The sequence below is a fragment of the Typopeltis vanoorti genome, chromosome 12, assembly GCF_054136105.1.
Source record: "Typopeltis vanoorti isolate ZY-2024b chromosome 12, IOZ_Tvanoo_1.0, whole genome shotgun sequence".
Lineage (NCBI taxonomy): Eukaryota > Metazoa > Arthropoda > Arachnida > Uropygi > Thelyphonidae > Typopeltis > Typopeltis vanoorti.
The window spans coordinates 129,843,274-129,866,615 of record NC_143560.1 but is presented as its reverse complement, the minus strand read 5'-3'; the positions used below and the strand labels follow the sequence as shown (position 1 = coordinate 129,866,615).

Genomic DNA, 23,342 nt, shown 5'->3' with positions numbered 1-23,342 from the left:
TTTTGGTATCTGTCAGTCAGCCATCCTCTCATCCACATCAATATTTTATAATCCATTTGCATATTCTCCAATTTACGCAACAATCTTCCATGATGTATTCTGTCAAAAACCTTAGCAAAATCCAAAAGTATAATGGTGTATCCATTCTCCTTGTCTAACTCAACTGTAACATTATTATAGAATGTGAGCAGGTTGCTGAAACATAACATTTACTTAGTAAACACATGCTGTTCATTGCATAGTTTAGATTCTCTGCCAACCCATTTCTGCATACCATCTGTTACCTTTTCCAAAATCTTCAATACTGCAGATAAGCTGATTGCATCACCTTATGATGAAGTTATCACACATTCTTTGCACTCTTGTGGAATCTTCCTTTTGTTAAGTTATACAGCCAGGTTAAAGGGAACCACCACTTCAGCTTGAACATTCTTTTAGCATTTGTGCTGATATATTATCAGTCACCAGCACCAAATTCTTATTCAATTTATATTCATGAGTTTCTTCATTCATGAAGAGATAGCAGTGAGCTCAATTTTACATACACTAGGTTGGTATCTTTTAGCAAAATGGTCACTCATTATTTGAACAATCTCTTCTGTATCTCAAATACGTTTCATCTACATTCAGAGCCGAGTTATTTTTTTCATACTCCTTTTTAACTTGTACTGTTACTTTTGTTCATACTCAGGCTTAGCTTTCCGTATGGTTATTACTACTTTTCTGGCCTACTCCATTATTTTTTATTTTTATTTATTTATTATTTTGAAAAATGTGTTTTTAATTCAACAAATGATGAGAAATCTCTGTTTATTGCCAATATCTGCCTATTATCTTTGTTATAAGTTGGTTCCCAAACACTAGCATTAGCACTTGTGTCATGCACAATAAATCCTTGGTTTTAGTAAATATTTTGATATTGCTAATCATTATCAGTAGTATTTTCTTTATTTTTGACTGTCATTATTGATATTATTTCAAAAGCATTTATGTTCATGGCAACAGTACGTATGATAAAAATGACAGCCATGACTTTGATATTCAGTGATATCAGTGTGTGAGGGATTTAGTGCAATGTTATGTGTTTAAGCATATTCAGTGTGTGTATGTATTCAGATTTACACCAGATGCAAGTGATGATGAAAAAGATATCGAACAATTCTACAACAATCTCCAAAAAGAAATAGATAATACTAACTCCACATACATCTTATTCATAACCAGAGATTTCAACTTTAAGATTGGAACTTACAGAAAAGAGCTTAAAGATATAATAAGGAAATTTGGAATTGGAACCAAAAATGAAAAGGGAGAAACTATGCTCATTTTCTTCAAAGAAAACAACTTCGTCATCTCAGATACAATGTTTTACCATTGACCTAGTTTTAAATACACCTGGACCTTGCTAGATTTAGAAATACGAAATTGTATAGATATATCCTAATTAGAAATAAATGGAAAACCTCATCAAAAGCCTACAGCTGGATACAGACTATTAACTCTTCTCTGCAACAATGCAGATAAAATTCAAAGTCAGACTATAAAAGAAATAGGATTGATAAACTCCACATGGAAACGTTAAAAAATAACCAAATAAGATTAGGCTACATTAGGAAAATTGAAGAAATAAATAAGACTCAAAGAGATGAAACAGAAAGCTTTTTGGAAAACAGGAAAAGAAATATTAATTAATTTGGCAAAGGAAACATTAGGAATTTATAAGAGACCCAATAATAAATGGATGGCATCTGAAATTTTAGAAAAACGTGAAAAACAAAGAATTAAAAACCAAAGTAAACAGATATACCTCAGAAGAAAACAAGAAGAAATACAAACAACTCAAAAACGAAATTGATGAACTCTGCAGATAGGCTAAAGAAAACTGGGTAAAAAAAAAAAAGCAGAAAAATGCAATGAAGCCTATAAACACCATAACTCAAAAATATTACATAACATGTTTAATTAAATTACATAAAACTTTTCACCAATACCTGTAACAATGATCAACCATCAGGGTGAGGAAGCAGGAACTTTTTCTTCTTCTATGATCCCTTATGCTTTTAAGCATCGAGATTTTGCCAAAGAGATTTCCATGCCATCCTGTCCAAGGTTTATTGCTTCTTTCCAGTTAATTCCCTTCTTTTCCAATTTTTCTTTAATTTCCTTTTGCCAACCTTTCCTAGGTCTGCCTATGTTTCTTTTTCCTATTTTCTGGCTATCGTATACAGTTTTTGCTATTCTTCCTTCTTCTATTCGATTAAGATGTCCAAACTCTCATTTGGGCTTGTGTTATGAATTGAATCAGAGGTGCAACTTGAAGGCTGTCCCTTATGGTTTGATTTCTTATTCGGTCTAGTCTTGTTTTTTGTGCCACTTTCCTGAGATATTTCATTTCAATTGTATGTAGTTTATTTGTGCTGTTGTTAAACACCAAGACTCACAACTATATGTTAATGTTGGTAGAAACACTCAACGGTACACTGCCATTTTGGTATTCTGGGTGACTTCTTTCTTAACTAGGCCTTTCATTGCACACAATAGCTTTGTTCACCCCCCCCCCCTCTTGTTGTTAATTTCTGTGTCTAGTCTACCATCTTCTTGTATATATGATCCCAAGTATTTAAAGGATTGGACTTGTTCCAGTTGATGATTCTCTATTTTTATTATGTCTTTTTGTTGGTTTCTAGATATGAACATTGTTTTAGTTTTATTTATATTTATGGTCATATTCCTTTTTTTTTGTTTCTTCATACCAAATGTTGATATTATACTGCAGATCTTCAGCTGGCTGTATTTGCTAGAATCACTACATTATCTGCAAAAGCCATGTGTGAAATCCTGGTTTCTTTCAGTTTCCTGTATCCTAGGTGGAACTTTTTTGTTTTTGTTTGGCATGCCTTTAAAATTTCATCCATTACTATGATGAAGAGAAGAGGGCTGAGGATACAGCCTTGCCTCACTCCTACATTTGTTTCAAATTCTTTTGATCTATTATTACAGGTTCTTACATAATTTGTATTAGTTTTGTAGATGCTTTGTATGGCTGCTATTAAGTTATCTTGTTTTTCTTTAATGTTTGCCATATTAAGTGTCTGGGAACTTGGTCAAAGGCCTTTTCAAAATCTATAAAACATGAATGTAGCTCTTTTCCATATTCCTGTGTTTTCTCTGATATTTGTCTAAGACAAGATAAGATCCTGCGTGCTTCTAATTTTTCGAAAGTCATATTACATTTCATCCAGTGTATCCTCTATTTGATTCCTAAGCCTCTCTTCTGAAATACGGGCATATAATTTTCCTGGAATGCTTAAAAGTGAAATTCCTCTATGGTTTTCACATTTGCAGTTGTCTCCTGGAGCAGGCCATGACCAAATGATGTTATTTGGTCATGGCTTGCTGATTTGCCCAGTTTTATTTTTTTTATTGCTGCTAACAGTTCATTTGCATGAATTTCTTCACTCTGATCTTCTGTTTTGCTTGTGTGTCTTTCTCTTAGGGTTCTATTTTTTCCATGTCCTGCATCTTGCAATAATTCTTGAAAGTACTGTTTCCATCTTTCCATGATGTCTTCGGAATTTGTCCTTATTTTTGATAAACTTTATGGGGCATTCTTTCTCTGATCTCATTCTTCTTAAAACATTATAGAAGAGTTTTTGGTTTCCTTTAAAATTTTGTTCTAAAGTATGTCCAAAGTCCTCCCAGCATTTTCTTTTCTCTTCTTTCACTAAGGTTTTAACTTTATTTCTTTGGTTGTTGTATAGTTCTCTATCAACATGCAACTTCGATGTTATATATCTCTTCCATAATTGCTTTTTCTTTTTAATTTCTTCTTTTAGTTCTTCGGTCCACCAGGGTGTTTTATGTTTCTTCAGTTTATTATTTAATGATACACCACAAATTTCTTTGCTTGTTTCTAGAAGAAGTGTTTTGAACCTGTACCATAGGTTTTCTACATCTTTGTCTTCATATATCTCTTTTTCTACTTCTTTCATCTTCTCTTCTATTTTACTTTTATACTCAATGGCTGTTTCTTCTTTCTTTAGTTTGTAGTTCTTTATCTTAACATTTATTTCCTTGCTACTTTTTCTACATTTTTCAACTTTTATTTTATGGATTGTTTCCAATACTAATAAGTAGTGGTCACTGCCTATTTCACGACTTCTATAGACTCTTGCATTTTTTGTATACTTTCAGTACGATCTGCTTATGATGGCATAGTCGATTATAGATTTTTCGTTTCTACTGGGCTCTTCCCTGGTAAACTTATGGATTTCTTTATGCTTGAACATAGTATTCACTATTACTAAATTATTTGTAAGGCAAAGATTTATTATTCTTTCTCCATTATTATTCCGGGTTATTTCTCCTTGTGATCCCAACACTTGTTTCGTTTCCTCATCTACTTGATTCCCTGTCTGGCCATTAAGGTCTCCTAGTAGTATGATATGCCCTTGAACTTCTTCAATTGTTTTTTGTAAGAGTTTGAAGAATTCATCTTTAATTTCTTTATTAGCATTATCGTTTGGGCCATATGCAACAATTACAGTGAATACTTGGTTATCTGATTTAAAATCTATAGTGATTGTCAACAACCCTTTCGTTTATTAGTTGCCATTTAGTAATATATTCTTTGAGATCTGGTTTAATTATGCAAGCTACCCCTTGTTTTCCCCATTCTCTTGGGTTTAGTTTACCCCTGAATAGAATACCCATCTTTCATTTTCTGGCAACCTCCTTTCTTTTTTGTTTCTGTGACTGCTAGCAGATCCAAACTTGATTTTTTAAATTCATCCATTAATTCATTTTCTTTTCCATGTAGACTTTTAACGTTCCATGTTCTGCATCTCATGTACCTTTTTCCTCGCTTTGTTGTTAACTATTTAGGCAGCTCGGCTATCTCTTTGTTATTTCTTTTAATGGGTGAAATTTTAAGGTGTGCAGGGGGATTAGCCTTCAGCACCCGAGTCTGGTGGTGAGGCTGCCACCTTCGAGGCCCCCAGACTGGCCTATGAGGGAATTGCTATCCTGTTGGTCTGTGGGAGGTATTTTATTTCCCCCCTACCCTTCATAGTAAACTATGACAAGCATTCCCCGATCTGCCACCAGGTGATGCGCTTGATGGGGGTTACAGGTGACCCACACATGGGGGGAAACAGGAACACTACCAAGAAACCTTTAAGAATGAAAGTAATAACTGCCTAATAACAAGCCCCCACACTAACTCAAGACACGATGCCTTGATAATCCTTACATTTGAAGTGGAGAATACTCTAAAGAAAAGCACCAGGGATAGACCAAATTCCATCAGAACTCTGGGAAGAAGGGAAAGCAAACAACTTTAAAAGTCCTTAACACACTTTTCGACAAAATCATTAAAACAAGAGAAATACAAGATTGGAGAACAGGAATTATACCAATTTACAAGAAAGGTGAGAAGAAAAACTGTAAAAATTAAAATTACAAACCAATCACATTACTCAGCCACGATTACAAAATATTTACAAGAGTATTACAGAACAGAATAAAGAGCACATACAAGATCATTCTTAGTGAAGAACAGACAGGCTTCAGAAAAAATCGCTTCACACTGGAACAGATCTTCATAATATAAAAACTAGAAGAATTAGCCTGTAAACATAACAAAAATATATATTACTGTTTTCTAAATTAGGCCTGTGTAGCTCAGTGGAAGTGGTGCTTGCATCCTCTGTCTAACTTCATGCTTGGCTGCATGAAGTTAGACTTATAGTTTGAGTCTAGTCGCTGACTGGAGGAACTTTTTCTAAGCCTTTCTCCGACTGGTTCCTGAGTTAGTTGATCTCTGGCATGTGCAAGTGGTTTTTTTTCTGCCAGAAACTTGGATTTTTCATCCCGTAAACTCAAGAAAATTGACCATAGAACCCACATTATTTCAGACAGTAACATATCTTGTTAGGGTTAGGTACCAAGAGATGGCAGCACTTGTTTGCCAGTCTCTTCGTCGGTGACTGCATATAATTAGTGATAGACATGGGCCAGCTATCTCTGATTGGCTACCAGTGGAGATTGAACTGCCCACTCAGTCTCCAAAAGCTAGATAGGGTTTACAGGCCTCACCTACTCCCTATACAGGAATAAAAAGGCGAAAAATATTATAGTCTCACAGAAGCAATAATTAAATTCAACGTATAACAACAGATAAAATAAACATCAATAAAGGAGTAGCCCAAGTATGTCCCATCTCCCCATACCTTTTTAACATCTACCTGAAGCATATGGTTAACAACCCTTGGAAGAAGAAAAAGGGATCAACTTAAATGATTATAACCTTAATAACATAAAATATGCAGATGACATCATAAATGATAGACACAAAAGAAAAAATGGTGAACCTAATAACCAAACTAAACAATACGGTTAAAGAATACAGTAGTATGATCATAAATACGGACAAAACAAAAATCTTGGTAATTGGAAAAAAATGAAAAAAAAGTAAACTTCTTGAATGGAACAACAATTGAACAGGTAAAACAATTCAACTATTTAGGAAGAGTAATTACAGAACACTTAGATACCATGGCCACTATTAAACATAGAACATTGACTACATGGTCATCATTTAATACACTAGGTAACATCTGGAAAAATAATAAAATCTTCAAACCTCTAAAAATAAAATTATATAATGCATTTATAATACCCACTGTGCTATATGCCTCAGAAACTTGGACACTCAAGGAGATGGAGATACGAAAATTGGAGTCTTTTGAGATGAAATATCTCAGGAAAATAAATACAACAAAATGGACAGAAAAGAAAACATATGAAACTGTAAGACAAGACTTAAACTATATAGACTCATTAATAGAAAAGATCAAAAGAAGAAGAAGAAAAAAGAAAAAAAGGAAGACCAAGAACTAAATGGATAACATCCATAAAGGTTAACTCTGGATTACAAATCTATAGACTGCTCACTAGCTATGCAAGAAACAGAGACTACTGGGGATTGTTGTGGAAACATGGAAGACTCAACCTGTCCCTGCCAGAAGAGGACAGTAAGTAAGTGTGTTTAAGGTATTCATTGCTGAGAATGAGAGCTGAGAGTGAATGGTTTGTGCTATGGGAACAAGAGTGGAAAGTATCTGTTGGAAATGTGTTGTTAGCGAGTGCAAGAAATGTGAGTTGTTGATTGTGGAGAATACAAATGAGAGAATGAGTGATAATATGGATGATGAGGTGACTGTGTGGAGAGATTGCAATGCAGAATCTTTCACAGGAAAAAAGAAGGTGAGCTCAAGCAACTGGAGGAATGGTTGCTGTGTGATATAGGAGGAAGGAGGAGGATGGAACTGATGTCAGAAACTGCGAGTAAAGAGAAAGTTTTATATGGAGATTCCATGATAAGAGGTGCATTTAATGAGAAAGTGCCTAAAGCATGTTTCCCAAGTGCAAAGATCAAGAATGGTAGTGATGCTGTTAATTTGCAGAAGGATGAAGTGAAAAAGTATTGTATTGGCAGGTAGCAACGATTTGAAAGGTGAAAAATATGCCGTGAGAAAGGATACGAAATAATTGTTGGATGAAACAAAAATGAAGAGTAAAAAAAGTAAAGATTGAGAGTCTGTTTCAGTAATGATAGGACAGAATTGAGAAGGACCATTATTGCTAATGAGTGAATCGGAAGACTTGGCAGTTTATAGATGTATGGAGTAAATTTGAAGAAAAAAAGGACTTCTATATATGCCTGATGGACTGCGTTTGAATGGTTTTGGATTAGATGTTTGTTGCAATGCTATGGCATAAGAAATTACATGGAATGAATGTCATTAGTGTTAAGGATTGTTTGAATGAGGCAGTATCAGAGTGCATACCCAGAGCCAGGAGGATAAACTGAGTCTGGATTAAGTGGATAAGTAACAATATAAAGCAGGAGTTGCAAATAAAGAAAACATTGTGGAGGGAATATAAAGAAAAAGGTGATCGGCATACAAAATATGCTGATCACCAACAAAAGGGTAATTACTGTATGGCAAGGAAGGCAAAATCAGATTATGAGAGAAAATTGGTAAAGCAGGCCAAAGTAAATCTGAAAAAGTTTTTGCTGTGTTGCAAATAAGAGAAAGAATGACTATGGAATAATAACTTTACTCAGTGCTGATGCTAGTTACAGAAGCAGAAGAAATAGTTGAATTACTCAGTGATCACTTTGCAAGAGAATATCATCCATTTGCAGAGAGCAGGTGCTGATGTGAGAACTTGAGTAGACGAATGGAAGGTACTCAGCATATTGAAAAATATCAATTATAAATACAGTAGTGGGACTGAATGGTATGTCAGATTGTTTGTTATGAGAAATGGCAATGCCTCTGATGAAGCTATTTAATCTAAGTCTCAGCTCTTGCTAAGTTCCATATATTATATAAAGAAGTCTCCAAGACAAGTAACAAATTGCAGATTAATATCTCTGGAGTGGTGGATCAGAAGAACTTGAAGGTTTAAAGATATTGACAGAAGAAAGCAGAAATACTTTGGATCCATTGAAGGGATGAAAGAAGGACCTCTCAAAACAATAAGAAGGTAAAGTTACTGGAAAAAGAGAAAGGGGTAGACCTTCAATGAGATGGATGGATGGCATGTCTGGAATGACTGATCTTCATAGAGTTGACTTCTCCAGAAAGGCATATGGCAGGACCACCTGATGAAGACTGATGTGGAACATTACCAGGAAAGGAGCGACTGTATGGTGGCATCTAATGATGTTCAATGAGCTGATGGATGGATGGATGGAGTGGTGGTTAAAATATTGAAAAATTGGTTAAAGGTAAAATCCAACAGTGGGTGGATAGGAATATGGTACTCTGTAGGGGGCATCATGGCTTTGTAAAAAATAGATCCTGCCTTAGTAATTTATTCACATTTCATAATAAGGTGATAACAGAATTGGATAAAAGAAATAGCTGTACCATGATACGCCTGGACTTTGCAAAGGGAGTTGACAGAATGCCGCATGGAAAACTGTTATATAAGTTGGAGCGAATGGGAATGGATACGAGGCTGGGGGCATGGATAGGGGATGGCTGACTCACTGACAGACATCAGAAGGTGGTGTATGATGGAATGGAATCAAGGTGAATAAGGGTGACTAGTGGAGTACCTTAGGATTCTGTACTAGGGCCAGTACTCTTTAATTTGTATATTAATTATATAGCAGAAGATTTAAGGTGAAACATTCAGTTGTTTGCTGACAATGCAAAACTGGGGAGGCAGTTGAAGTTAATGTAGATATACAGGGTGTTCGGGATAAATTTGACAGTTTCGTAAGGAAAAAGAAAATCTTCTTTGTATCTATTAAATTTAATGAATTGACAAAAAAACATTACAGGCAGAGTTAATTACAATACTATCAACAAGATTTACTCAAAATAACCACCATTAGCATCGATCACAGCTTCAATTCTGCTTCGGAACCTCGAACAAGCTGATGCTACAGTCTCCCTGGGAAGGGCCGCAAAAACTGTTTTAATTTTATCCATTAACTGGGCTTTTGTATTACTGGAAGTGCGATTGGTGTCTTTTTCAACTGCGCCCCATACAAAATAATCCATGGGGTTAAGGTCTGGGGAGTTTGGAGGCCAAACATTTGGACTGGTGAAGTCGTAGAAATTTTCAGACAACCATTTTTGACTTTTCCCAGAGGTGTGGCAAGGGGCCGAATCCTGCTGCCATACATACGGCCTACCATTGGCTACCCTTGTTATCCAGGGCTTGACTACAGTTAGCAACTCCACGAACAAAGCCCGAATTCCAATGCCAGGGTTCTTCAACACCTGTTCCTGCAGATTTGCGAGGAATTCTGCTGTACGAACGGAATCAGATCGTCTGCTAGGGATCTTTCTTCTTGCTACATCCTCGTAGTCACCATTGCAAGTCTCTAGTTCATGCCTGATTGTTTTTACTGTATTCAGGGAGCATTGGGCAGCAGTCGTAATATCCTTATTTTGATGGCGGGCACGAATCATCATGATACAAGTTATTCTCTTCCATGATTCAGGTGGGTTCCAGCTATCCATCCTTTCTGACATCTTGTATATGAATGAAGAAGGGTCCAAACTTTTAAATGAAGAGAAGTGTGTGTTAATACATGTAACTTACGGAAAAATATAATTAATTATAAATATGTCAAATTTATCCCGAACACCCTGTATCTGTAGGATAATTTAAATAAATTGGCAGTGTTGGCTAAGGACAATGGTTGTCAATTTAATATTGCAAAATGTAAGGTTATGCACTTTGAAATGAAATGAATACACAATTTTTATTATACTGATGGAACTGGATTACAGGAAATATATGAAGTTAGGGATCTGGTGGTGGTGGATAGATGTCAGAGTACATAATGCAGAATATGGCAAAATAGTTCAAAGGATTACTTGAATGCTGAAGAACACAATGACAAGTAAAGATAGAGAGGCTATTATTCTTCTTCTTCATAATGCTGTGATTTGGCCACATCTTGACTCCTTGCACAGATTTGGTCAACTGGATTTCTTGGTGATCTGGAAGTGGTTGAGAGAATTTAGAGTTGATTGACCAAGCTGTTGATTACCCCGTGGAGTATACATTAAAGGTGTGTGGATTGCAGTGTGTAATTGACAGATGAGGAGATGGGCTGTGATAGAAACTTATTAATTACTAAAGGGATTCTATAAGACTGACACAAAAGAAGTTTTTTAATACATGAGGAGTAGGGGAGAACAAGGAGTCACACCCCAGAAGTTTTGTAAGAGTGTGGTTAGTAAGAATGTGAAGACCAGGTTCTTTACTTGAAGAGTGATGAATAAATGGAATGGATTGCCAAAGGTAGTTGTGAATGCACCAACTGTGACTATTAGAATAGCCTCTTCCAAATTTCATTCTTACAGTTGCTATTCTTTCACAAATATATGTGTAGCTCAGTTTTCGTCTCTCATTTTTGATCTATCATTATAGTTACATCACATATTACTTTTTTATTCTACTCTATACTACTGTTTCTATACTTTAATTTTTTCTTAGTTTCTTATTATTGCTATATTTATACACGCAAGGTACAAACATCGGTACTAGCAACCTTAGTTGTTTTGGCTATAATTCCAAGTAGCTTAACCTCAGAATTCTGTTTTGATGTTTAGGGTATGATACTAAAAATTGTCCAAGTTCTTGATGCTGTCCAGAAGAGAACACTTAAACAAATTGATAATCTGTCTCCCACAGACTCATTTCAACTACTATCTCACAGATCATGAGTTTCTTCTTTCAGTCTTTCTACAGGTATTTCTATGAATTATTCCATTGAACCGACATCCAGCATTCATCTTTTTTCCACTGCTGCTCATGCTTTTTCAGGTTTAGGTTTAACAAGGTTGGTAAGAAGCAGATTCAATGGATTAGCAGTCAAACTGTAGAAGAATGTTGTGCAGTCCAGCTGCTGCTCTACCAAACTTGCGTCTGTCTACTTCTAGTTTCTGGAACAGTGCTTTATGAAGTGTTCCCATTCACTACAAACTCTGGTTATTTTTAAAGAATATTAGATTTTCTCTATTGCCACTTTCATTCACTGTTTCATTATTTCTGTTGATATTCTAAACATTGTTATTCTCCTCATGAGTTGCCATGTACATTTCCATTTTCACCACTTTCTATATTCTATAGTCTTTGTATATTCTGTCTCTTTCTCAATTTCAATTTACTTTATACAACTATTATAAAAAGTTCATGCAAAGAGAAATAGATTACATGTGGATAATAACAAACCTTCATAAGTCTTCTAGATTTTCTTTACAAATATATTTGGACTTAGTTCCCACCTCCATAATGTTTATTTCCATTTTTAGTTTGTAAAGTCAAACTTAATTTTCCCAGTAGAAACTCTTTCTTCAATAGAAACTCAAGATTCTTCAGGTATGCTCATCTCAGAGGTGCATATGTTTGCTCTGATATACTATGTAAGAAATTTTTCCAACCATAAAATTCCCATTGTTTTAATTTTCTTAGGCTAGAATTCTCTTTGCCCTATTCCATCAAATTTATTTTCTGACTATTGCTTGCCCAATGCTGCCTTGTCCATTCTGAACTTTTCTTAACTGTTGATTTTCTCCAGTCCAGATTTCCTAATAGTGAGGTTATCTTCTTTGTAGATTTTAACTCACAACATCAACTGACTTTCCTTTTCTAACTTAATAATCTGGCAGGTAGAAATGCTGACATTTTGCTATTTTATGCAAATTGTTCATGTGCCTGCTAGAATATCAGATAAATAATCACTTCAAGTACTCCTCAGCAGACTGAAATCTGCTGTTGATTTCTAATCCCATGAAACAACTCACATATTTACTCTCAGTGTTCATGTTGTTTGTCATTATAATTTTGCTGTGCATGTGTGCAATCTTTTATATTGTTGAAAGTAAGGGTTTGTAATTTTTGTATTCTTTAGTTCCAAGCCAGAATTCCCACTGCTGCCTCATTCTTATTTTTTTTGCATTTTGCAAACATATTATTTCAGTCTCTGAACAATAAAAAAAATATCAGCATCAGTACTATACACTACTTATTGCAATCTACCATAAAACTCTTTAATTCCACATTGCATCTGTACTGCATGCTTACACCTTTATGACTCAGATTCGCTGAATATCCCGTTATTCTGATTTGAATTATTCTATCAGACACCATATTGTATCCCAAATCATGTTTTTCATTGTATCTTTTAACTGTCAGTCCACTCCATTTCTTCTGAAACTTTCATGTCCAGACTAATAAATCCTTAAGTCTTCACTGCTAGAGTGACCCCCACGGTTCTTCAAGTTCATTAATTCCAGAAAGCTAGTTATAATTTAATTGTTTTTATAATAATAATAATTTAATAGTTAGATAAGTTGATAGTCAAACTAGAGTGGATGGGGTTGGATGTTGGATTAATGCATTGGATTGGAGACTGGCTATTCGATAGGTGTCAACAAGTTATAAATGTGGGAGCGATATCCAGGAAAAGGAAAGTCATAGTGATGTGCCTCAGGGGTCTGTTTTAGGGCCATTGCTGTTTAACTTGTATATTAATGGTATTGGTGAAAATTTGGATGGAGATATTCAGTTGTTTGCAGATGATGCAAAGTTGGGATGAATCATGAAGAGTAGAGAAGATCTTGTGGCCTTACAAGAAGGTTTGAATAAATTGAGTGATTGGGCACAGAATGTGGGTGTGAGTTCAGTATTGCAAAATATAAGGTTTTAAAATTTGGGAAACAAAGATGGGATGTAGAATTTATGCTTGGTGAGGATATATTGTCGCAGGTGGAGGAAATAAGAGATCTGGGGGTGATAGTGGATAAACATCTGAAATTTAGGGGAGACATTGCCAAAATTGTGAAGACAATTTTGGCAGTGTCTCCCCTAAAACACAAAGGCTTCTGGGAATGATGCAGAGGACACTGACTTGTAGAAGTAGGGAGATTCTTGTTCCATTGTATAATGCTTTGATTAGGCCACACATGGACTATTGTGCCCAGATTTGGTCACCTGTTTTTTTAGAAGGACGAAGAGATGTTGGAAAGGGTCTAAAGGCGACTGACTAAGGTAATTTCTAACCTCTGGAATGTCAAATATGAGGAAATATTAAGAAGATGCAATTTGCAGAGTCTGGCGGACAGGAGGAAGAAGAGAGATATGATAGAGACCTACAACTTAGTGAGGGGTTGTTATAGGATCAGTGTTGGAGAGGTTCTACAGAAAACAGTGGGAGATCAGGTGAGAACCAGAGGTCATCCCTGGAAACGGTATAAAGAGGGTGCGAGCAGGGGGAGTGAGAAGCAGGATTTTTTGCATGCAGAGTTGTTAATGATTGGAATGCCTTGCCTGAGAGTGTGGTGTCTGCAGAGAATTTGAGTGTGTTTAAAGCATGGTATGATGAGCTATGTGTATGATAAAAGGACCTCCCAGATGAGTCTTTGATTCCATAAGGATCTTGGCTAATAATAAATAATGATAATAATTATTGCAAAAAGTGCTACTTGGATGTCTGGCATAGTATCTGTATGTAAGACATCCAAGTATGTAAACATTGATAATGAAACTTTGCATTTTATTTTCTATCATCATTAAGCTGGGTTCTGGAAATCATATAACACCCAAAGTATATTTGTTAAATTTAAAAAAATCCTACGTATTATTTGCTGAAGCTTTTATTGAACTTATTTATTTTATTATTATTTTGATAACTATGTAGATTGCATATTTTAGCTAAAATATTATGATTTTTCAGATATAAAAATGCGTGTGTGTGTATGAATTTGTAGGTAATTTCCATTGATCTAAGAACCAATCTTCTTGAAGGGAAGGGCATTACTACTCCTGATGATTATCTTCCACAAGAAGCAAAAGGTATATTTGCATTTATTATTGTACCGTACTACAGAAACTGATAGTAATGAAGTAGGAATCATTAGCATTTTTGAATAAGAGTAAACCCTCCAGCAAAATAATTAAATAAACACTGATATTAAATTAGTTAAAATGATTGTTTTAAAATAGTAAATGAAATGAAAAATTCATACACTGGATTCTCAATTGCTGCAACTTTGCTATTTACTAATTTCCTTAATCTTCAGTAAGTTATTGAGGTGATCCTGATTTAACCAAATTATATAATGATTTCTTTTGCCATTCTCATCCACAATATTTAGTACCATGGTAATGTGCTAAGGATTAAATGATCAATGAATCTTGCTTTTGAGGCTAATCAAGTCTAATCATCCAAACACAGACATTTGCCATCTATTTTGAGAAATTCCATGTCTTGAAAAACTACAAGGAAAGAATGCCAGTTTTTGCATGGGAAGTGGTCAGGGATTGTTTGAGAGAAGCAGTATCAGACTGCAAACCCAGTCATTAAAGATAAACTAAGTGGGGATTAAGCTTATGAGTAGGGATATAAAACAAGAGCTTCGAGAAAAAATAAAAAGAAAAGAAAAGAAAAGAAAAAAACACATTGTGGATGGAATATAAAGAAAAACAAATGTAAAAGCATACTCATCAGCAGTATAAAGTGTAAACAAGAAGGGCATCTAGTGTGGGACAAAAGGCTGAACTTGATTATGACAGAAAATTAGCTAAGCAGGTTAAAGTAAATCCAAATGAGTTTCATTATGTAGCAAGTAAGAAGAATGATTTGAATCAGTGATGGTGGTAGAGAGGTGACAGAAGCAAAAAAAAAAAGTTGCTGATGACACGATTGAGATAGATGACAGGAGGTACTCAGCAAGTTGAAAAATATCATTGTGAATACAGCAGTGCAACTGGATGACTTGTTAGCCAGTGTGCTATGTGAATTGATAGTGCCACTGATGAAATTGTTCAACCTAAGTCTCAGCTTTGGCAAATTTCCAAGGGAGTGGAAGGAGGCTAATATATTTTGTTGCATAGACTTTTGTGGAGGACATTTTTAGTTCTTCCGGTATAAAATCACAAACAAAGATGCAAAATAGAAACTATCTGTTTATTTTGACTAGTTTTGTGAAATACTTTGTTTCACTTCATCAGGAAATAACATGAATAAACTAAAAACTAGAAAGCAAGTAATAACAGTTTAAATTTCTGTGAAAAATATTTGAAAACATTTAAACAATGAAAAGTGTGCATTCAACTACTGATAGATACAAGTGTGTCGTGATGATTAACCAAGACCAGATGTAACCAAGACTTGATGTAAAATCATCCCATGGTTTATGTCACACTATATAGGATACTTCATTATTTCAGCTGATTCTTTGAATGCTCTTGAGCAAAAATAGTAATCAATGCAGAGAATTTTAGTTTGTTGCCATTCTACATGGTGTATGTGATGCCAGCCCTGATTTGTGCTTGTTTTCATTCGCAACATCCTTAAATTGTTCTGATTGGTGTATCTCACCAGATCTTCCACAACTCCAATTGATCTATTATTTAAGTAGTGGATGTGGTGGTTTAGGAGTTTCAGATAATTAGAGATTTTTTTTTTGTAAATGTTGAGCCTATACATGAGAGGTTGGTTAATTGACCTGTTATATGTTAGTACTGTGCATGGGTAGTGGGTTGGAAAAGGAGAAACTTGTTTACATTTAAAAGCCTTTATATTGTATTCCTTGGGAAACCAATGGACTTAGTACCGAGTGGAGGAATTACTGATGCTATTTCAGATGGACATTGCTGTGGAGATATTTATAGAATATTCATATTGTAGAAACCAGATGTCTGTGCAAAAGTTGGAGGAGTGAATTAGTAAGATATGGGGTATTAATAAATCTAATTGCCCTCTTCTGTATTGAGTCAAGCATCTTGAGGGATATGTTAGGGACCTGACTCCAAATATGAGAGCAGTATTCAATAGCTGGTTGTGATTGAAAACAGATTGTGATTTGTATAAGGTTAATAGCAGTCCAGAGTTTGATGTGTGTATGCTAGGAGAGGTCATCCTGAAATCACCCTGACATCGCTTGATGTCAGGGTGATTTCAAGAAGAGAAATCTCATCTTGTCTGAAAATTTGAGTATTGTCAAAGATAATACTGGGAGATAATGGTTCTTTTTTTGTGAGAAATAAGAGAGAACTCGATTTTACTAGCATTGAAATTGATGAGGTTATCTGAATCTCATTGGAGAATGGCTTAGAGATCAGAAGTGAGGGCAGTGGTGGTTGATTTTCTGTAGGTTGAAGTGATTTGTATAGAGTAAGCTTTATCAAATGAAAGGGAGGAGCGCAGTGTGCTATCATCTGCAAAACTGTATATTGAGTTATAAATTAAAGATGCCAAGAAATTCTTGGTTTAATCCTTTATCTAAGTATAAGCTAAGAAAGCTTGCACATGAAGTAAGTTCAATACTGAGCAACTTATATATAGAGGCTAATGACTTCACATCACTTGCCTTAGTATCCCATAATGCAAAGCACATATCCTTATGGACAATCATAATGTTATGCATTATGGAAGGGTCACTACCCATTGGGTCTGACTCCCACTGATGAGATCTCAATAAAGGTCAAAACTGGTCTGGGTAGTGGCCCTTCCCATACTGCATAGTATTGTACATGGCTTTAAGGATATGTGCTTTGCATTATATCCTTAAAGATACTAAGGCAACTGATTTCAAGTCATTAGCTTCTATATATGAGTTGCCCAGTCATGAAGTTACTTCATGCACAAACTTTGTTTACACTTAGCACTTAGATAAAGGATTAAACCAAGAATATAATTTCTTGCATCTTTCATTTATAGTATAACCAAGTGGAAAAACTTATAACGTTTTTTTTGTTATAGATATTTTTTGGAAGGATAGAATTAGGATGCTGTAGCTCTTGATTTATTTTATCTGTGTTGTTAGAAATTCTGTAGGTTCTATCACATAAGGCAGGCGTGGTCAACTTCATTCTATATGAGGGCCAATATATGATCAGTGGTAGCGTCACGGGCCGCACACTTTTAGACAGAACTTAAATAAAAATAAACTGTATTTTTTCAAGGCAATAGTCATATGTATTGAATTACTATATTTGTTAAATCATTTTACTACTAGGAGAACAATATAAAATACTTGATTGGTTTAAATATAAGTTGTTAAATTAAATTTAATTACATCTTTCTGGTTTTTTTTACATACATGTAACACAACTTAATGAGAACAGTGTGGGCGTTCATGTGTGGCAAACAAGTTCATCAAAGTTGATTTTCAACAATGATGACGATATTCGTAACAAATCGTGAAGGTGGTCATCAGTCAGTTGGCTCTTCTTTGTGACGATTTAACCACCCTCATAGTTGAGAAAGTGCATTCACATATTGAGTAATCTTTTTAATGCAATTTTGATTCCGTGTTGAGAATATAAATTGTTTCCGTCATCAGAAATAATGAATATAACTAGTATATCAAAATGAAAATCTGTGGTAAACTAATAGCTAAATTGATAATACATATAATTTAATATAGTTTTTGTGCTGCCGCAGGCTGTACAAAATCACGGTACGGGCCGCATGCGGCCCGTGGGCCTGCTGTTAGCCACCTATGACATAAGGAATGAATGATGCACATATTTTGGACTGGGTGGTGATGAGAAGTTGCATGTAAGTAATATCCTGTTTTAGTTGGTTTGCTGTAGACTAAGAAGTTGAGTGTATTTTGTTCTGATAATTTAATTAGAGCATTCAAAAATGGTAAAGTCCTATTTCTAATTCAGTTGTGAATTTAATCCAAGGATGAATATTGTTCAGGAAGGTGATGAAATCTTTCTTTATTACTAGGGCAGATGGTAATTATATCATCAACATATTTTGCCAAAGTTTTGATTGTGTGATGTTGGAGGGTTCTTTTTTCAAACCAATCTTTGAATAGGTCAGCTAACATAGGAGAAAGGGAAGAGCCCATTACTAGTCCTTCTTTCCGTTAAAAAAAAAACGTTCAAATTGTAAAAAGTACTGTTGATATAGTGTTTAAAGAGGTCCATTGTGTTTGGTGGGAAAATAGCTTGAAGTAATTATATGGTTTCTATTCTTGGAATGTTAGTAAAAAGATTTACTATGTCCTGGCTTGCAGTTATACCAGTAGGAGCCAGTTTCTTTGATATTTTCTGTGAAAGTGTACGGTGTTTTTTATGTAAGAGGATGTTTACCTGATGTAAGGCTCCAAATAGCAGAATAATTTTTGTCATACTTACAGGAAAACCAATAATTGCATCAATAATACAAATCTATGCACCTATATCATTATATGATGAATTGTGTTTTAATGACTTCTGCAGACAAATTTAATCCTTCTTTATTTTGAATTTGTTTTATCACTAACTCATTGTCCAAGCAGACTAAAATGCAAAAATCGGTATAGATATTGGAAGGAATTTTGTCCACTAATGTGATGCATTTAGTTTTAGTTAAAGCAGTGACAGAGGATACAAACTTATTGATTTTGCTATTTCAAAATAATTTAGCAATTATTAATACTCTATATGCTCGTAAGCCATCAAGGAAATGGACATTGACCTCACTTAATTGATCTGCTTGCAATTTAATTGATTATATACTTGTGTGGACAACACATAAAACATCAGTTGACCTTCCCAAAACTTAATCTTTCCCAGGAGCTGATGTTAGCAGTGGTCATTTCTACATTGAATATGAAATTAAAACAAATAAAAGGTAATCAAAAACAAGAGAAATGATATAGTGTTGAGAAGTTGGAAATACCTCATATCAGAGAATAACATAAATTCCACATTACTAATTCTTTGAATATTTTCCTAGAAGAATTCAAAAGTATTGGAAATGAATACAAACTATTTTCCAAACAATTTTAGAAGCTGCTGATACATAATAGGGAAATCCACAGTTATAAAATAACTATGCGAGAACCTTAAAATCCAGTATAAAAAAGGATAATGATGGTAGAAAATATATATATATATATATATATATTTCATATATATTTATTTCATAAAAATATATATATATATATATATATATATATATATATATATATATATATATATATATATATATAAACTAAACTAAATAATAGGAAATAAAATTAAAACAGCTAAAACCACTGGGATTCTACGTGCCTCCGTAGCGCAATTGGAAGAACGACGGTACATTGCGCCCTTCGATTGGAATAGGCCTAAGTTCGATTCTCGTCATGACGGGAGGAATCTTTATCTGGTCGATTTCAATCGAAGGTGAGTTAGCCGATCTCATACGGAGGTAGCAGGGATTTTTCTCCCGGAAACTCGGGTTTTTCATCCCGCATACATACAAATCGGCCCTTCAGAACACGCAATTTACAGACAAAAATTACTGGTTGTGGTGGTGTTGGAGGTGGGCGGTAGATGGCGTTGATGGAGATGATTCGTAGTAGAGGTTAGGTGTAGAGACAGTTGTAGGTGTCCTCCCGCGATGAGTCTTCGGACTCCTTGGAGGTATCAGGAATAATAATAATAATAATAATAATATGAAAAGATGTGAAGAGGAACTACAAAGAAACAACTTCAGCAGTTTCCATAAGCAGATTAATAAAACCCTTTACTAACACTAACTGGTCAATTCAGGATGAAAATGACATGCTTTTGACTGGAAAGGATGAAATCTTACAGCATTGGCATGATTACATAGCTAACGTTTTCTCAGAAGTAGTCTTAATAATTAAAATCTTGAATACAAATGACATTGGATGAAGGGGACATCACTATCACATTCCTGACATATACCCTAAGGGGAAGGCATACAGGATATTATGCCAGTATTACATGAAAAAATTATATCATCAGAGGTGGTGATACCGAGGTGGAAGCAATGGAGAAGTCATATTTACCTATATGAGTTGCCAAAGGGGGTCTTACCTTATTATTAAAATACTCTGGATTTAGAGAAAGATGTTGGAAGTTTTCCCCCTTGGTTAGACTATAATAAACTTAGTTTAATCCTTTATCCAAGTGTAAGTTATCCAAGTTTAATCCTTTATCCAAGGGCTTTCCAACACCTTTCTCTAAATCCAGAGTAATTTAATAATAAGGTGAGACACCTTTTGGCAATTCATATAGGTAAATATGACTTCTCCATTCCTTCCACCTTGGTATCACTGCCTCTGGGTCTGGCTCCCACTGACGAGACTCAATAAAGGTCGAAACTGGTATGGGTAGTGGCCCTTCCCTTAATGCATAGCATTATATATGTCTGCAAGGAGATGTGCCTTGCATTATGGGAGATACTAAGAAAAGGAGTGATGAGGGCTTGGTCCACCTTTACCACGAGTTGCCTCAGTCCTGAAGATACTTCAGGCAGAAACTTTGTTTGCTTACACTTGGATAAAGGATTAAACTAAATTTATTATATTCATGTCTTCTAAGACACTTTTTACTGTGTTGATCCACCTACATCTTGGTCTTCCTCTGGGTCTTTTTTCTTGCCTTCCAGGCAAAGAACACTTGTTTAGCCAATCTTTACTCTCCCATTCTGTTTAAGTGGCCATACAACCTGAGATTAATTCTGCCAACACATTCATGAAAACAGTGTCAAGTTCTTTTCTAAAATGAGGGCTTTTTAATATGATACTGCCATTGATGCCATCTGTTCAGACCCCATAAGCTTTCTCAGGACTCATATCTGTGTTATTCAGTCTTTGATCAAGAGTTTTAGTTTGACTTCCTAATATACCAGCTTTACTAATTCTGCTGTCTATTTCCAAATTTAATTTGCCATCTTCACTGAAAATTGTGCCTAGTTCAGGATGCAGTTGATGTTTTCAATGTTTCTGCCTATTTGCATTATTTTTTTATGCTGATATTCATACCAAATTTATTACAGCAGTTATTCAATTTGGTCATGGAATCTTGCAGACTTGTCCTGGATTTATTTAGTAACATCATCATCTGCATAAAGTAAAGAACTGAGAATAACATCTCAATTTTGAAATGTATGATGAACACATAAGCCTTTGCACACGTTTGATCATCATCATCATTATGTGTATCAAGGATTTAGGTCTAGAATGGCCTGTTCCGGCCTTAGAAGTTATCGTTGAATCATTTAAGAGGAAGTTCTGGTTTTCTTTTTCCTAATGGCTGTACTTTAAGGCTTGTTTTGGTAATCTTTCTGTTTTCATTCTTTGAACATGTTCCATCCATTTATGTTTATATTTTTTAATTTTTTCTGTTATTGTGGTTCTTTTGGTTTAATTCTTTCATAATTATTATTATTATTCAGGCCTCCAAGGAGTCAAAAGACTCATCGAGGGAGGTCCTTCCTAAGACATAAAGTCTGTCAAGACTCACTGAGGGGAGGTCCCCCCCCCTGAGAAACACAAAGTCCATCATACCACTCTTTAAACTCACTGACCGTTCTCGCTCCCACCACTCCATCAGGCAATGCATTCCACAGCTCAACCACCCTCCACACAAAGAAACCACTCCTTACCCTCTTGCTCACAGTTTCCTTTCGTAACTTCCAGGGATGGCCTCTTGTCATTACTCCTTCCCGCTGATCAACCAAGCGAAAGAACTCCCCAGTGTCAACCCTGTAACCACCTCTCAACAGTTTAAAAGTCTCAATCATATCACCTCTCCTTCTTCTATCCACCAAACTCTGCAGTCCACATTCTCTCAGCCGATCCTCATAACTATCCTTGTACAGTCCTGAAACCATCTTTGTCATCTGTCTTTGTATCCTTTCCACAGTTAATTTATCCCCTTCAAATCCTGGGGACCAAATCTGAGAGCAATAGTCCAAGTGTGGTCTGATCAGAGACTTATACAATGGAAAGATAACCCTCTTATCTCTGCAGGTCAGTGTCCTTCTCATAATAGCAGCAATCCTCTGTGTTACCTTCACCACCTTTGCAATATGTCCCCTAAACTTCAGGTTTCTATCAATCATCAACCCCAGATCTCTTGTCTCCCCTACTTCCTCCAGTATAACTCCTCCCATAGAGTATGCAGCATCCCATCGATGTTTCCCAAACCTCAAGACCTTACATTTTGCTGCATTAAACTGACACACCCCCATTCATTTGCCCATCTATCTAGCTTATTTAAATCCTCTTGCAGGGCTACCACATCTGCACTATTACTAATAATCCTTCCCAGCTTCGCATCATCTGCAAACAACTGAATATCCCCCTGCAATCCACTGGCTATGTCATTGATATAAAGGTTAAACAATATAGGTCCTAGTACTGAGCCCTGTAGGACCCCACTTGTAACCCTTTGCCTCCTGGAAACTGCTCCACCATACACAACTCTCTGATACCTATCAGACAGCCAATCCTGAATCCAGTTGACCAATCTGACATCCAGACCCATGTGCTGCAACTTAAATATCAGCTTATCATGTGGCACCCTGTCAAATGCCTTCGCCAAGTCTAAGAAAATTGCAGTATATGCCTTTCCCTCATCTAATGTTCTTGTAACTTTATTATAAGAGGCTAGCATATTGCTAAAACAAGAGCGTCCTTTCACAAATCCATGTTGATTCCCACAGATAACATTACCCTCATCTGCCCAATGCTGTACACGGTCCCTCACTACTTTCTCCAAGATCTTAACAACTACTGATGACACACAGACTGGCCTATAATTAGACACTTCCAGTCTGTTACCACCCTTATGCAATGGCACTATCTTACCTTCCTTCCATTCCCTGGGCACCATTGCCAAAGCCAGACTTTCATTGAAAAGCCACGTTAAAGGCACTGTCAATTCCCTAGCACATTCTCTCAAAACTCGTGGTGAAATACCATCCAGTCCCACAGCTTTACTGACATCCAGAGTACTCAGTATCTGAAACACTCTCTCTCCTCCTGTACCTCCAGACCTCG

At 35.5% G+C, this 23,342-nt stretch overlaps 1 protein-coding gene across 3 annotated transcripts in view; it reads left to right on the top strand.

Annotated features, from left to right (window-relative positions):
• LOC150101224 (tRNA pseudouridine(38/39) synthase) overlaps positions 1-23,342 on the top strand; it is a 328,838-nt gene that overhangs the window by 92,783 nt on the left and 212,713 nt on the right. For 2 of the 3 annotated variants that reach the window (XM_090401406.1, XM_090401405.1), the window contains exon 4: positions 14,310-14,394. The exons of the other annotated variant lie outside the window; for it this stretch is intronic. In XM_090401406.1, coding sequence (XP_090257532.1) covers positions 14,310-14,394 — 85 coding nt within the window. The remainder of the gene's footprint in view (positions 1-14,309; positions 14,395-23,342) is intronic. 3 annotated transcript variants of the gene reach the window in all.